Raw genomic sequence first — 14,765 nt, 5'->3', positions numbered from 1 at the left:
GCCATTTTTCATGAATAAACAATTCCTGAGTTACTACAAGCCTTTGATTAATTTCTAGTTCTAAAGAAGTTAATTCTGAAAATTTTTCCCAGTTTTTTCATTGCTCTTTAAGGAGAGAAAAATCTTTGGAGGTCTTATTTTCTGCCATTTTTCCTGATATTTACCCATAACCTTTTTCAAGCCAAAAATAGCCTGAAGTACGGCTAAATACAAAAGTACCAGCAGCAGACACGAGCGTCATGGGAACAAGCAGTTAGGAACTGTGGGACTTTCCTGGCGGTCCAGTGCTTAAGATTTTGTCTTCCATTGTGGGGGGGTGCGTTCAGTCCCTTAAGATCCCACGTGTCTGGCGGCCAAAAAACCAAAACATAAAACAGAAGTAGTATTATAACAAATTCAATAAAGACTTTTAAAAAAGAGAGAGTTAGGAGTTTTAACCTAATGAAGACATAACGTAAAGCAGATGTCTTCTGTGAAATTGCCCCATAAGGCCCATTCAGAATAGCCACTAATTTCCAGCACTTGTTCATCTGCCTTTAATTAAACCTGCTCTCCCTTAAACACCAGCACCAAGATAAATGAGAGTAAGCTAATTCAATCTTATTGATTCCCTGTTTTGTTTAATCACTAGAGTTACTGTTTTGCTTAATTACTAGAGATTGCATTCTACTATTTCTATTTCAAATACACCTTGACTCAGTTACAATATTTCTGCAGAGAAATGTGCTCTACCTTCCAGCCCCTTTAGAAACTTTTTAAACTCAACAGTTTGGTCAACAAAAAATTAGCTGTCTGCAGTTAAGAGCTGAAACCAATATTGTAAAAATAAGTGGTGTAGGCTGGGGGATAACTGGAGACCTCTGACGGAAGTTAACATCTAAGCGGAATTCTGAAGGATGCAAGAGGATTTAAGAGAATGCGGAGAAAGATTGTATGTCCAAGAGCTTCCAGCCCAGAATCAGCATAATATGCTCTGAGGTCAGTGAGCAGAATATAGTGGTAAATAATGTGGGAAAGAGAAGAAGGTTAAATTGAGGGAGATTTGGGGGGTTTAACAAGACAATAGAAAACTTTAAACAACAGGCAGAGAATTTTGGACTCCAGGACAATAGTTCACAGCCATGTCCTATCTTCCAGCATGCTTGAAGGATACAGTTATTCCCAGGGCCAGCAATGGCCCACAATTCAATAGATCCTCAACTATAAGGATGAGGAAGTGAGAATGATATCAGACTAAGAAGGAAGGAGGAGTGGTAATGGACATGAGAGATTTCAAAAACACCACTTAAGGAAAGGGCTTCTCTGGTGGCTCAGTGGTGAAGAATCCGCAATCCGCCTGCGAATGCTAGAGACGTGGGTTCAATCCCTGACTGGGGGGCTGGGGAGGGAATCCCACATGCCCTGGAGCAACTAAGCCCGTGCACCACAACTCTGAGCCTGTGCTGTAGAGCCTGGGAGCCACAACTACCCAGCCCACATGCCGCAACTGCTGAAGCCTGAGTGCCCTAGAGCCCATGCTCGACATCAAGAGAAGCCCCTGCAATGAGAAGCCCACGGACCGCAACTAGAGAGGAGCCCCCACCATTCTCAACTAGAGAAAAGCCCGTGCAGCAACAAAGCCTAACACAGCAAAAATATAAATAGATACTTAAAAAAAAAAAAAAACCCACTTGACATTTTGATATTGCTTCCTTCAGCACTCCACTCATCCCTGCCTGCACACTCAGTGGCTCAGCCGTGTTGAACTCTTGTGACCTCCCTGGACTGCAGCCCACCAGGCTCCTCTGTCCATGGGATCCTCCAGGCAAGAATACTGGAGTGGGTAGCCGTGGGAAGCCACAGGAGACTTTTGAAGAAAATGCTGTCCTTTTTAATGTGCTTCACAGCTACTTTTTCAAGTATTTCATGGAGTAATTACCTAATTTCCTAAACGTTAGACAAGACTATTTCTGCACTTTTCAAAAGTAATTCACATAATACTCAACCCATAGATTTTCGTTAAAAAGGTTCAGTCCACATAAGTTTTGGAAATCTCATATTCCATCCCTTTCTGTCAGAGTTCACAAACCATATTAATTAGACTACTAAAGGATCTAAGAATTCCCACAGTAGAACTCCCTGTTCTGTTTTTTAACCCAGTTTTGACACACTTATTTGATCATAGATCTTATTCCCACATAATACCTATTAATATCCTAGCATTCCACAGAAAAAAATAAGAAACTGGCCAACATTAGTGTCTATGTGGTTGGGGCACGTCACATGTGGTTCTGTGCTCACCACATCTTCTTACACAAGATAATAAAGCAGGAAGTGGCATTTCTCCTACTCTCCAGAAACCCCACTTCCCACAGCCCTTCCGGTCTGTTCTTATTTGCCTCTTCAGCTCCTTATGCAGAGAACCCAACTCCAGCTCTCCTTCCTACCCACTGAAAAGAGAAAAGTGAAAGCTTTAGTCGCTCAGTTGTGTCTGACTCTTTGCGACCCCCATGGACTGCAGCCTGCCAGGCTTCTCTGTCCATCGGATTATCCCCCTAAGAACACTGGAGTGGGTTGCCATTCCCTTCTCCAGGGGGTCTCTCACACCCAGGGATCAAACCTGGGTCTTCTGCATTGCAGGCAGATTCTTCACCACCTGAAGCCCTCCCTTCCTACCCTGTAAGTCCCTCCAAAGGGCTTTATTCAGTGGGGATGATGAAGTGAGGTTCCTGGGTTCCTCAGTGTTTTTCTGAGACCCTCACCAATGTCCACCCCCAAATATGGGCTAAGTAACTGAGTTGGCTGAAGGAGAAACCAGCCCGGAGGACTTAATGATCCTTGTGGGTCGGCCTGTGTAAGTAACCAGAGGAATGGGAAGGGCTCGGAAAAGCTGCTAAGCAAGAAACAAAAGAGAAGAACAGACCTGTCTGGGCCTGAACGAGTTACAAAAGTAGATGAGAATGAAAACAAGGACTGGCCACCTTCCTAGCTCTCATTTCCTTCTGCAAACGCTCTGAATGGCTTTTTTAATTCTTCCCCATCACTACTGTAGTCAGATTTCTCCTTCAAAACTGTGCTCTGGGCGCCCTCTGCTGGCAGTTAGGTTTAAAACCAACTACAGCATGGGCTTCCCAGATGGTTCAGTCGTAAATAATCTGCCTGCCAATGTAGGAGACATAGGTTCAACCCCTGGGTCCGGAAAATCCTCTGGAGAAGAAAACGGCAACCCACTCCAGTATTCTTGCCCAGAAAACCTCGCGGATAGAGGAGCCTGGTGGGCTACAGTACATGGACTTGCAAAGAGTCAGACACAACTTAGCAATTGAGCACAGCATAGGGGAAGTCTCTGGTTGACACTCCGGGTTTCCACTGCAGGGGCATACGGTTTGATACTAGTGTGGGAACTAAGACCTCTCATGCCCGATGGCGCGGTCAAAACAATTAAATACTTTAATTTTAAAAATTAAAAAATAAAACCAACAAGAGAGTTCCAGAAAAAACATTTATTTCTGCTTTATTGACTATGCCAAAGCCTTTGACTGTGTGGATCACAATAAACTGTGGAAAATTCTGAAAGAGATGGGAATACCAGACCACCTGACCTGCCTCTTGAGAAACCTGTATGCAGGTCAGGAAGCAACAGTTAGAACAGGACATGGAACAACAGACTGGTTCCAAATAGGAAAAGGAGTACGTCAAGGCTGTATACTGTCACTCTACTTGTTTAATTTATATGCAGAGTACATCATGAGAAATGCTGGGCTGGAGGAAGCACAAGCTAGAATCAAGATTGCTGGGAGAAATATCAATAACCTCAGATATGCAGATGACACCACCCTTATGGCAGAAAGTGAAGAAGAACCAAAGAGCCTCTTGATGAAAGTGAGAGAGGAGAGTGAAAAAGTTGGCTTAAAGCTCAACATTCAGGAAACAAAGATCATGGCATCTGGTCCCATCACTTCATGGCAAATAGACGGGCAAACAGTGGAAACAGTGGTTGACTTTATTTTTCTGGGCTCCAAAATCACTGCAGATGATGATTGCAGCCATGAAATTAAAAGACGCTTACTCCTTGGAAGGAAAGTTATGACCAACCTAGACAGCATATTAAAAAGCAGAGATATTACTTTGCCAACAAAGGTCCGTCTAGTCAAGGCTATGGTTTTTCCAGTGGTCATGTATGGATGTGAGAGTTGGACTATAAAGAAAGCTGAGTGCAGAAGATTGATGCTTTTGAACTGTGTTGTTGGAGAAGGCTCTTGAGAGTCCCTTGGACTGCCAAGAGATCCAACCAGTCCATCCTAAAGGAGATCAGTTCTGGGTGTTCATTGGAAGGACTGATGTTGAAGCTGAAACTCCAAAACTTTGGCCACCTGATGCAAAGAGCTGACTCATTGGAAAAGACCCTGATGCTGGGAAAGATTGAGGGCAGGAGGAGAAGGGGACAACAGAGGATGAGATGGTTGGATGGCATCACCGACTCAATGGACATGGGTTTGGGTGGGCTCTGGGAGTTGGTGATGGACCTAGCGTGCTGCAGTTCATGGGATCGCAAAGAGTCGGACACGACTGAGCGACTGAACTGACCTGAACTGAACAGCATAAAAGTCACATTTGGGTGGCCTGCAGAGATCTTTGCCATCTACACATTCGCTCTTAGACTTGGCTATGCTTCCTAGCAAAGATGAGGGTTCAACTTCTTTTCTGTCAGCAACAACAAAAAGTAGGGGGGGATGATAAACAAAAGGTAATGGTAAAATAAATTATTATACTTCATACTATGAAATGCAGTCCACCTAAATTGTGTCCACCACTATGTGAGGTGCTGAAGAATAAAAAATTAGTAATACTTGGCATCTACTCTCAGGGAACTTGCAAGTTAGAGAGAGGAGACTAACATACGATGCATTTCTCAAAAGGAAGAATTTCAGAAAATTTCTGTAACATGTGCCTTGAATGCTGATTCCAGTAAGTTCACTGAATCTATAAAGAAGCAACTCAGGACTTCACCGGAAGTCCCAGAGTTAAGACTCCAAGCTTCCGATGCAGGGGGCATGGGTTCGATCCCTGGTCAGGGAACTAAGATCCCACATGCCATGCCATGCAGCATGGCCAAAAAAAAAAAAACAAGAAGAAGCAACTCAACAGAGCTGCCCGTGCCTTCTTAAATGTGCATCTTACTGGATATGTTTGATTTCATGACAATATGGACTCAGCCAATGATCGTAACAGCCATCTATTATGGAATACTTGTTGGGAGCCAGTCACAAAATGTTTTATGCGTGTTAGCTCATTTTATGAATTAGGTTCAGAGGTGAGCCTAAGGAAGGAACTGAGGTTCAGAGATGCCAAGATTACACAACCAGAAAGTGGTAGAATCAGCATTCAAGTCAAGGTCTGCTTTGACACCAAGGTCCCTTCAATCTCTACCCACTACCACGATCAATTATCAGTTTCCATAAATATCATTGCTACCTGAGGTTTCCCTCCACTTGGTCACTGAGTATAATGTGTGTGCTAAGTCACTTCAGTCATGTCTGACTCTTTGCGACCCCGTGGACTGTAGCCCACCAGGCTCCCCTGTCTATGGGATTCTCCAGGCAAGAATACTGGAGTGGGTTGCCATGCTCCCCTCCAGGGGATCTTCCCAACCCAGGGATCAAACCCACCTCTCTCATGTCTCCTGCATTGGCAGGTGGGTTCCTTACCACTAGAGCCACCTGGGAAGCCCACTGAGGATAATGGATGTAATGGTCAATAATAGTATCCTATTTCATGTTCATACTGAGCAAAGCCCTGCGTGAAGGCCCTGGCCTTAAGGAGTGTACAGTACAATGGAGCAGGGGCTACATGCAAAATAAATTAAATGTAGCCAATAGATTTTCCACATGGAAAAAAAAACAGCTAGTTTGAAAACATAATGGAAAACAACTTCCACTAACAAGAGCATCCAAAGTACCCCAGAATAAACATTTAAACATTTGTCAAGTCTTTATAAAGAAACCTACAGAGCTTTTATAGAAGCATATAATGTAGAATAAATAGAAAGTTAACCACAGTTCCTGGATGAGAAGACTCAATATTGCAAATATATTCATTCTTTTCAATTTGTTAAATGTAAAAAATTAATTTGGTTTATTGATTTGGTTAGTGAATCACTGTGATATCAGCACAGAAATAGACCTATACATCAACTCTAAAATTCAATTAACAATGTATACGGGGAGTCTTGTCTAGGGTAAAAGTGGCATTTCAAACTAGTGGGGAAAATAGTCAATAAGTGGTATGTAACAGCTGGCTGTACATTTGGGAAAACACAAATTGCTACCCTTACAAGAGACATAAAAACAAATTCTAGGTGGATTAAGGATTTAAACATTAAAACAAATAAAAGTAACAGAAGAAAAATAAGGCAATATTTTTATATAGAGATAAGAAAGAAAGCCTTGCCCAAAATGCCACTCAGGTCCAACATTATGATTAAAAAATACTGACATGTTTGCTGAGGTAAAAAACAAAATGTCTGGAAATGAACAGATACGAAAAAGAAAGAGAAAATGGAAAACTTCAGGGGAAAAATATTTGAGATATATATGACAGTCAGAGAAAACAATGCATTATTAATTTTAAAAACAACAAAAAACAGAGTTAAGAAAAGTCTTCATTAATGTTAAATATAAAATGCACAAAAGAAAAGACAAACATAAGTTAGATCACTATATTATTTTTATGGGATGGTAAAGAGACTTCCTGGTGGCTCAGATGGTAAAGCATCTACCTGCAATGCAGGAGACTTGGGTTCAATCTCTGGGTTGGGAAGATCCCCTGCAGAAGGAAATGGCAACCCACTCCAGTATTCTTGTCTGGAAAATCCCATGGATGGAAGAGCCTAGTAGGCTACAGTCCATGGGGTCACAAAGACTCCGACAGGACTGAACGACTTCACTTTCACTTTCAAACAGACTTTTACTGCTGTACCATTTGAACTTCTACAGTGATCACATGCTACAAGAAAAAAAAAACTATAAAAATATTTCCACTTCTGAAGAACAACAATAAGTAAAAGAATAGTCCTTTACAGGAGACCTTAATACTTAACAAGCAGCATCTTGAATTAGTAACTACTTGAAAGTCTCCACCTTGTGGAATATTCGGAAATGCTTTAGTAACCTAAGAAATAGAATGATCCAAAATTAGTGACTTCTCCTTCTGAGATGCTAATCTCTAAAAAGCAATGACAGGGACTTCCCTGATGGTCCAATGGTTAAGAATCCACTTGCTCATCAGTTCAGTTCAGTCACTCAGTCGTGTCCGACTCTGTGACGCCGTGGACTGCAGCACGCCAGGCCTCCCTGTCCGTCACCAACTCTCAGAGCTTGCTCAAACTCAAGTGCATTGAGTCAGTGATGCCATCCAACCATCTCATCCTCTGTCATCCCCTTCTCCTCCTGCCTTCAATCTTTCCCAGCATCAGGGTCTTTTCCAAGGAGTCAGTTCTTCGCATTAGGTTGCCAAAGGATTGCAGTTTCAGCTTCAACATCAGTCCTTCCAATAAATATTCAGGACTGACTTCCTTTATAATGGACTGCTTGAATCTCCTTGAAGTCCAAGAGACTCTTCAAGAGTCTTCTCCAACACCACAGTTCAAAAGCATCAATTCTTCGGCACTCAGCTCTCTTTATAGTCTAACTTCACATCCATACATGACTATTAGAAAAACCATAGCTTTGACTAGATGGACCTTTGTTGGCAAAGTAATGTCTCTGCTTTTTAATATGCTGTCTGGGTTGGTCATAGTCTTTCTTCCAAGGAGCAAGTGTCTTTTAATTTCATGGCTGCAGTCACCATATGCTGTGATTTTGAAGCCCAAGAAAATAAAGTCTGTCACTGTTTCCATTGTTTCCCCATCTATTTGCCATGAAGTGATGGGACCGGATGCCATGATCTTCATTTTCTGAATGTTGAGTTTTAAGCCAACTTTTCACCCTACCTTTCAGTTTCATCAAGAGGCTCTTTAGTTCTTCTTCGATTTCTGCCATAAGGGTGGTGTCATCTGCATATCTGAGGTTATTGATATTTCTCCCGGCAATCTTGATTTCAGCTTGTGCTTCATCCAGCCTGGCGTTTCTCATGATGTACTCTGCATATAAGTTAAATAAGTAGGGTGACAATATGACAAGACAGCCTTGACGTACTCCTTGCCTGATTTGGAACCAGTCTGTTGTTCCATGTCCAGTTCTAACCGTTGCTTTTTGACCTGCATACAGACTTCTCAGGAGGCAGGTAAGGTGGTCTGGTATTCCCATCTCTTGAAGAATTTTCCATATTTTGTTGTGATCCACACAGTCAAAGGCTTTGGCATGGTCAATAAAGCAGAAGTAGATGTTTTTCTGGAACTCTCTTGCTTTTTTGATGACCCAACGGATGCTGGCAATTTGATCTCTGATTCCTCTGCTTTTTCTAAATCCAGCTTGAACGTCTGGAAGTTCACAGTTCACCTACTGTTGAAGCCTGGCTTAGAGAATTTTGAGCATTACTTTCCTAGCATGTGAGATGAGGGCAATTGTGTGCTAGTTTGAACATTCTTTGGCATTGCCCTTCTTTGGGATTGGAACGAAAACTGCCCTCTTTCAGTCCTGTGGCCACTGCTGAGTTTTCCAGATTTGCTGGCATATTGAGTGCAGCACTTTCACAGCATCATCTTTGGGGATTTGAAATAGCTCAACTGGAATTCCATCACCTCCACTAGCTTTGTTCATAGTGATGCTTCCTAAGGCTCACTTAACTTCACATTCCAGGATGTCTGGCTCTTCATGAGTGATCACACCATTATGGTTATCTAGGTCATGTAGGTCTTTTTTGTACAGTTCTTCTGTGTATTCTTGCCACCTCTTCTTAATATTTTCTGCTTCTCTTATGTCCATACCATTCCTGTTCTTTATTGAGCCCATCTTTGCATGAAATGTCCCCTTGGTATCTCTAATTTTCTTGAAGAGATCTCCAGTCTTTCCCATTCTATTGTTTTTCTTTATTTCTTTGCACAGGTCACTGAGGAAGGCTTTCTTATCTCTCCTTGCTATTCTTTGGAACTCTGCATTCAAATGAGTATATCTTTCCTTTTCTCCTTTGCCTTTAGCTTCTCTTCTTTTCTCAGTTATTTGTAAGACCTCCTCACACAACCATTTTGCCTTTTTGCATTTCTTTTTCTTGGGGAGGGTCTTGATCACTGCCTTCTGTACAATGTCATGTACCTCCATCCATAGTTCTCCAGGCACTCTATCAGATCTAATCCCTTGAATCTATTTGTCACTTCCACTGTATAGTCATAAGGGATTTATTTGATTTAGGTCATACCTGGATGGTCTAGTGGTTTTCCCCACTTTCTTCAATTTAAGTCTGAATTTGGCAATAAGGAGTTCATGATCTGAGCCACAGTCAGCTCCTGGTCTTGTTTTTGCTGACTGTATAGAGCTTCTCCATCTTTGGCTGCCAAGAATATAATCAATCTGATTTTGGTATTGACCATCTGGTGATGTCCATGTGTAGAGTCTTCCCTTGTGTTGTTGGAAGTGGCTGTTTTCTATAACCAGAGAGTTCTCTTAGCAAAACTCTGTTAGCCTTTGATTAGCCTTTGACCTGCTTCGTTTTGTACTCCAAGGCCAAATTTGCCTGTTACTCCAGGTATCTCTTCACTTCCTACTTTTGTATTTCAGTCCCCTATAATGAAAAGGACATCTTTTTGGGGTGTTAGTTCTAGAAGGTCTTGTAGGACTTCATAGAACCGTTCAACTTCAGCTTCTTCAGCATTACTGGTTGGGGCATAGACTTGGATTACTGTGATATTGAATGGTTTGCCTTGGAAATGAGCAGAGATCATTCTGTCATTTTTGAGACTGTAACCAAGTACTGCATTTTGGACTCTTTTGTTGACTATGAGGCCTACACCATTTCTTCTAAGGGATTCTTGCTCATAGTAGTAGATATAACGGTCATCTGAGTTAAATTCGCCCATTCCAGTCCATTTTAGTTCACTATTCCTAAAATGTCGATGTTCACTCTTGCCATCTCCTGTATGACCACTTTCAATTTACCTTGATTCATGGGCCTAACATTTCAGGTTCCTATGCAATATTGTTCTTTTCAGCATCAGACTTTACTTTCATCGCCAGTCACATCCACAATTAGGCGTTGTTTTTGCTTTGGCTCTGTCTCTTCATTGTTTCTGGAGTTATTTCTCCACTCTTCTCCAGTAGCATATTGGGTACCTACCGACCTAGAGAGTTCATCTTTCAATGTCATATCTTTTTGCCATTTCATACTGTTCATGGGGTTCTCAAGGCAAGAATACTGAAGTGGTTTGCCATTCCCTTCTCCAGTGGACCACATTTTGTCAGAACTCTCCACCATGACCCGTTTGTCTTGGACGGCTCTACACGGCATGTGTCATAGTTTCATTGAGTTAAACAAGGCTCTGGTCCATGTGATCAATTTGATTAGTTTTCTGTGATTGTGGTTTTCATTCTTTGCCCATATATCTGGAGAAAAACATGATCTGAAAGGATATATGCACCTCAGTGTTCACTACAGCACTGTTTACAATAGCCAAGACATGGAAACAGCCTAAACATCCATCAACAGGGAAATGGATAAAGATGTGGTATGTGTGTGTGTGTGTGTGTGTGTGTACACACACATATATATAGAATAAGATATCACATGACACACAGCATGGCCAAAAAACAGAAAAAAATAAACTTTTAAAAAAGCAATGATAGTAGATTTGCTGGTCCATGAATGGTCTAAAAGCCTTGTTTTAAAAGAAATGGACATGTAAAGTAATTATCCTTCAATTTAAAAATAAATTAATTAATTTTAAAAAATAAATAAAAGAAATGGACAAGAGCACCATGTCTCATTTCTCCTTCCCATGGGTCCATCTTCTCATTACTCTTTCTATTCCACCCTCAAGGTTTTGCAAAACCATCTAGGGAAAGACAGAAATACCTGTGCTGTTTTACATTGTCTGCTGTGGTTTTTAGGTTCTATTATTCTTCTGGCATAAAAACAGAAAACAAAGAAAATGAAAGGAGGACAAGCAGGGAAAGAATGAAAAGATTCCCTAAAGGTTTCAAAATAGATTTTGGAAACTCCCTGAAGAGACAATGTACAGAAAGAAAAGGCTTGGGATACAGAAGCCAACAGTAATGCCAGAAACTGGGAAGACTGCCTGAGAGCTGGGCAGCTCCCCACCTGGGCTTACTGGGGTCTCTCTAGGCTGGAGGAGCACAGAGGGTCCACAGGAAGCAATCCACTCAGCCACACAGCTCCGGCTGGGAGGTGAGGGGAGACAGTGTGTGGGACGAGAAGACGCTCAGTCACTGGGGACCCAGGTGAGGTAAGGTCCAAGAGCTGCTCCCTCAAGACACCAGAGTGACAGCATGACAGGAGGGAAGGCAGCATGGTGTGTTGGCCAGAGTCCTGAGACGGCCTCTTGAACCTCTCAAAGCCTCAGAATGGCATGAGGGAGCAGCAGAAAGTCTCCCCTGCCCCTCAGAGGGCCACAGAAGAGGTAGAGAGAGAACCAAAGTGCATGAGGGAACCTGGAGGTCCCAAGTGGGGTGTGTGAACTGATGAGCAGAGACAAACAGAAAACAAATATTAGCAACAGATGCCACCTGAGTGAGATAAAGGTCCTCAATCAGGAGACATCCTGCTCCGCCAGGTTCCTCACACACACACAGAAGGGAAATGCTGAGTTCACTGAGGAAACCTCTCATTGACTAGATTAAGCACAAATACCAGGTAAAATGAGGCTCACGAGAAAGGCAGAGGTGTGTTGTAAATTATGCTTTATGTTGCTGAGGCCTGAATTTGTGGACTGTGCAAAGTTAACCCCCCACACTAGTTTTACAGGATTGTTTTAATATGACAAGATGAGGCCAGTGATGGGGAAGGTCCCATATACATGTCTCCAACCATCAGATGCTTGTCGTTATTACAGCTCAGGATTCATTGCCCAGTCACTTTCAGGGCCACCATTTACTAAACAGAAGAAGCAAGGCAGTGCGGCCAAACTTATTAAAGCTTATTTTTACAGTAAGCAAGAATATACCAACGTGTCACCTCAGAATTAACATATTTATTTTTCCCACATGTAAGTAACATGATCAGTGCTTGTGATTCAGGCATGCCACCTATAACACAAGACATTATCTCTAAGCTGGTAAGACACACTGATTCAAGATTTCCTTTATACAAAAGGATAAAGGATTCAACAAGCCATTTTTTAATAGTTACAGTTCAGACCAGTTTTGCTGCTTGCTTGTCAAATCCCATTTGATTGCACTGGGTTCAAATAAATTCAGTCAACTACCTGTCTTCAAGTCCAGCCAGGCATCGACTGTTTTTCCTTTAAAGTTATATCAACAGAAGCAAGACAGTAATTCTCGTTAATGTGTTTATCACACTAAAGATTGCAACTACATATCTATGGTGTGCTGAGTATTTTGCACAATTACTTGATTTAAACTTGACAACTATCCCTGTTTTACAGATTAGCAAACCGAGTCTCAGAAAGGCTAAGTTACAATAAAGGCACAGAGTAAATGGCAATGCCTATATTCCACTCTACCACAACACCTTGCTAATGAAAATATCTAAGATCATCTGAAACTTATACTTTAAAATATTCTTGTCAAGAAACTCCAGGTCTAGAATAACAAGTCATTCTACCACTCCTCCCACTCTCATCTCCGACCCACTCCACAACACACCTTCCCTCTGACACACACTCACATCCATTCCCTACACCCACCTGCCTTCTTCCAAGCCTTCACAGAGCTGTTCCCTCTGTTTAGACTGGCCTACCTTTCTTCCTCATTTAAGAGAACCCCAACCCATCCTCCCCAATGGACAGTGACTTCGAAAGCTTTGCTCCTTCTCCCAAGGAGGATTAGTTGCGTCCACTCCAGCTTGTGTGATCAGTTTATCTTTCCATCAGAGAGCACGTCTACCACTTGAGATTGGCATTTGCCTGCATGTGCCTCCTTGACCGCTACTAGAACATGAACTCCTCAAAATCAGGGTCTGGAACCTACCGCTGCATATCTGTTCATCTAAGTACTTAGGGAGCGCACAGTGGGAGTTCAAAAAGTGCTTGTTGAATTCATGAATGAATTTCCTTTTAAATCAAGGTCGATATTTCATATGTCCTAGATTGTGAAAGAATCATACGTACGTAAACACTGTTAAGTAACTGGCTCTTAAATGATTTTCAGAATGACCACGAAGAAATGCTTCACTCACCCAAAACCAGTTTTTCCAGAGACCTCGCCCGGTTTCCTCAGTTTCAGCCCAGGCAAGAGATGGCCCCGCCTCCCTGCCTGCCAATCAATCGGCCCTCGCGCCTGCGCAGACATCGCTCTCTCCCGAAGCCCCGCCCCAGTCGCCGCCACGAGACTGTCGCGGACGGTTAGATGTGGCTGGAGCTTTTCCTCCATTAGCTCGCCCACTATGACGATCACCTACAGCTGCATTGCAAATGGCCGAGCGGTCCTAGCAGAGCTGGCCCTAACCGGCGGCTCTTATCAGGTATCCCTCGATCGGCACCTCAGCCTTCGGCCTTCGCAGGTTCCACCTTTCGAGGGTGTCGCCCACCGGACCCGCCCTTCAGGACGCGGCCCTGAAGGGCGGTCCCGAGCGGGCTGAGCGGCGTGAGGCCCGGCCCCCGTGAACGGCCTGGCGGGTGAGCTGTGAATCCCTGGCGGGAGCCGCTCGCACTCTCGGGCGGCCGAGCAGCAAGTGCGCCGCCCAGGGGTTAGTGTTGGTGCTGCACGCGACGTAGTTGAGGGTGCCTTGGCTGTCACGTTTAACTCCCGAGACCCCTTAAAGAGGTTCTCTCCTCCGCGGAGAAATGGCCTGCAGTTCAACACACGTTTATTGAACATGTTTTAGTTGCAAAATCCCAGAGTCATGGTGTAGGGGAATACAACAGTGAAAACGGCGCCTGGAGCTGTCCTTTTATACCCAAGGGCTGCATTCAGTCCTCCTGCAGTGCGTAAAAGTATTTCAATGGACGTAGATCGAGATTGCTACGGTAGCACTCAGGATGGGTGACTGCTTGCCAACCAAAGAGAAGATGATGATGGTGGAGTGCTTGGCTTAAAAGCATTACAAGAGTTCGCCCTAGCCTGGAACAGCAGAGGGCAGCATGGTGGGCTTGGGGAGACCTCAAGAACCTCAGGTGTGGCTTGAGCGCAGGGTCGCAGTATATGAGGGGCTAACGACGAGGTCAGAAAAGTGAACAGAGACTAGTTAATGAAAATCCTAGATTCAGTTGGTTCTCTTATCCTAGAGATACCAGGGAGCGGTTCAAGATTTATACATAGAGAAATGACAAAATCTGATCCATTTTCTGGAAAATTTGGTATGGTTACAACATAGAAGGTGGTTTAGAGGAAAGAGAGCCAGTTAGGATGGTGTTTTTATAGTTTATCTAGACGATCAAACAGCCTGAGCTAAGGCAAAGACAGTGCTGAAGGAAAGGAATAGACAGATACTAAACAGACTTTGCAGACTAGTCCTCAGGAGTTAATGACTGGTAAGATATGTAGGACAGAGAACAGGGCCATGCTTAGGATGAATCTCAGGGTGTGTTTGTTTGTTTAATATTTATTTATTTGGCTACGCTGGGTCTTAGCTGAGGCATGTGGGATCTAGTTCCCTGACCAGAGATGGAACCTGAGCTTGCTCCATTGGGAGCTCGAAGTTTTAGCCACTAGACCATC

The 14,765-nt window shown here is 43.1% G+C and overlaps 2 protein-coding genes across 6 annotated transcripts in view; one reads left to right on the top strand and one right to left on the bottom strand.

Moving 5' to 3' along the window:
* The window catches only part of LOC145515391 (uncharacterized), a 674,380-nt gene extending 661,035 nt beyond the window's left edge, over positions 1-13,345 (bottom strand). Inside the window, exon 1 of the mRNA XM_081515667.1 lies at positions 13,285-13,345. The gene's annotated coding sequence lies outside the window, so the exon portion shown is untranslated. The remainder of the gene's footprint in view (positions 1-13,284) is intronic.
* Positions 13,346-13,439: 94 nt separating this feature from the next.
* Positions 13,440-14,765, top strand: part of LOC145543138 (uncharacterized) — a 54,202-nt gene continuing 52,876 nt past the window's right edge. For all 5 annotated transcript variants that reach the window (XR_014080481.1, XM_081583717.1, XM_081583724.1 and 2 more), the window contains exon 1: positions 13,440-13,569. Coding sequence is in view for 4 of the 5 variants with exons in the window: in XM_081583717.1 (XP_081439843.1) it covers positions 13,492-13,569 (78 nt within the window). In the remaining variant the exon portion in view is untranslated. The remainder of the gene's footprint in view (positions 13,570-14,765) is intronic.

The sequence above is a fragment of the Giraffa tippelskirchi genome, chromosome 1 (assembly GCF_054371585.1).
Source record: "Giraffa tippelskirchi isolate mGirTip1 chromosome 1, T2T-mGirTip1v1.2.pri, whole genome shotgun sequence".
Classification (NCBI taxonomy): domain Eukaryota; kingdom Metazoa; phylum Chordata; class Mammalia; order Artiodactyla; family Giraffidae; genus Giraffa; species Giraffa tippelskirchi.
This window is presented reverse-complemented; position numbering and strand designations above follow the sequence as displayed.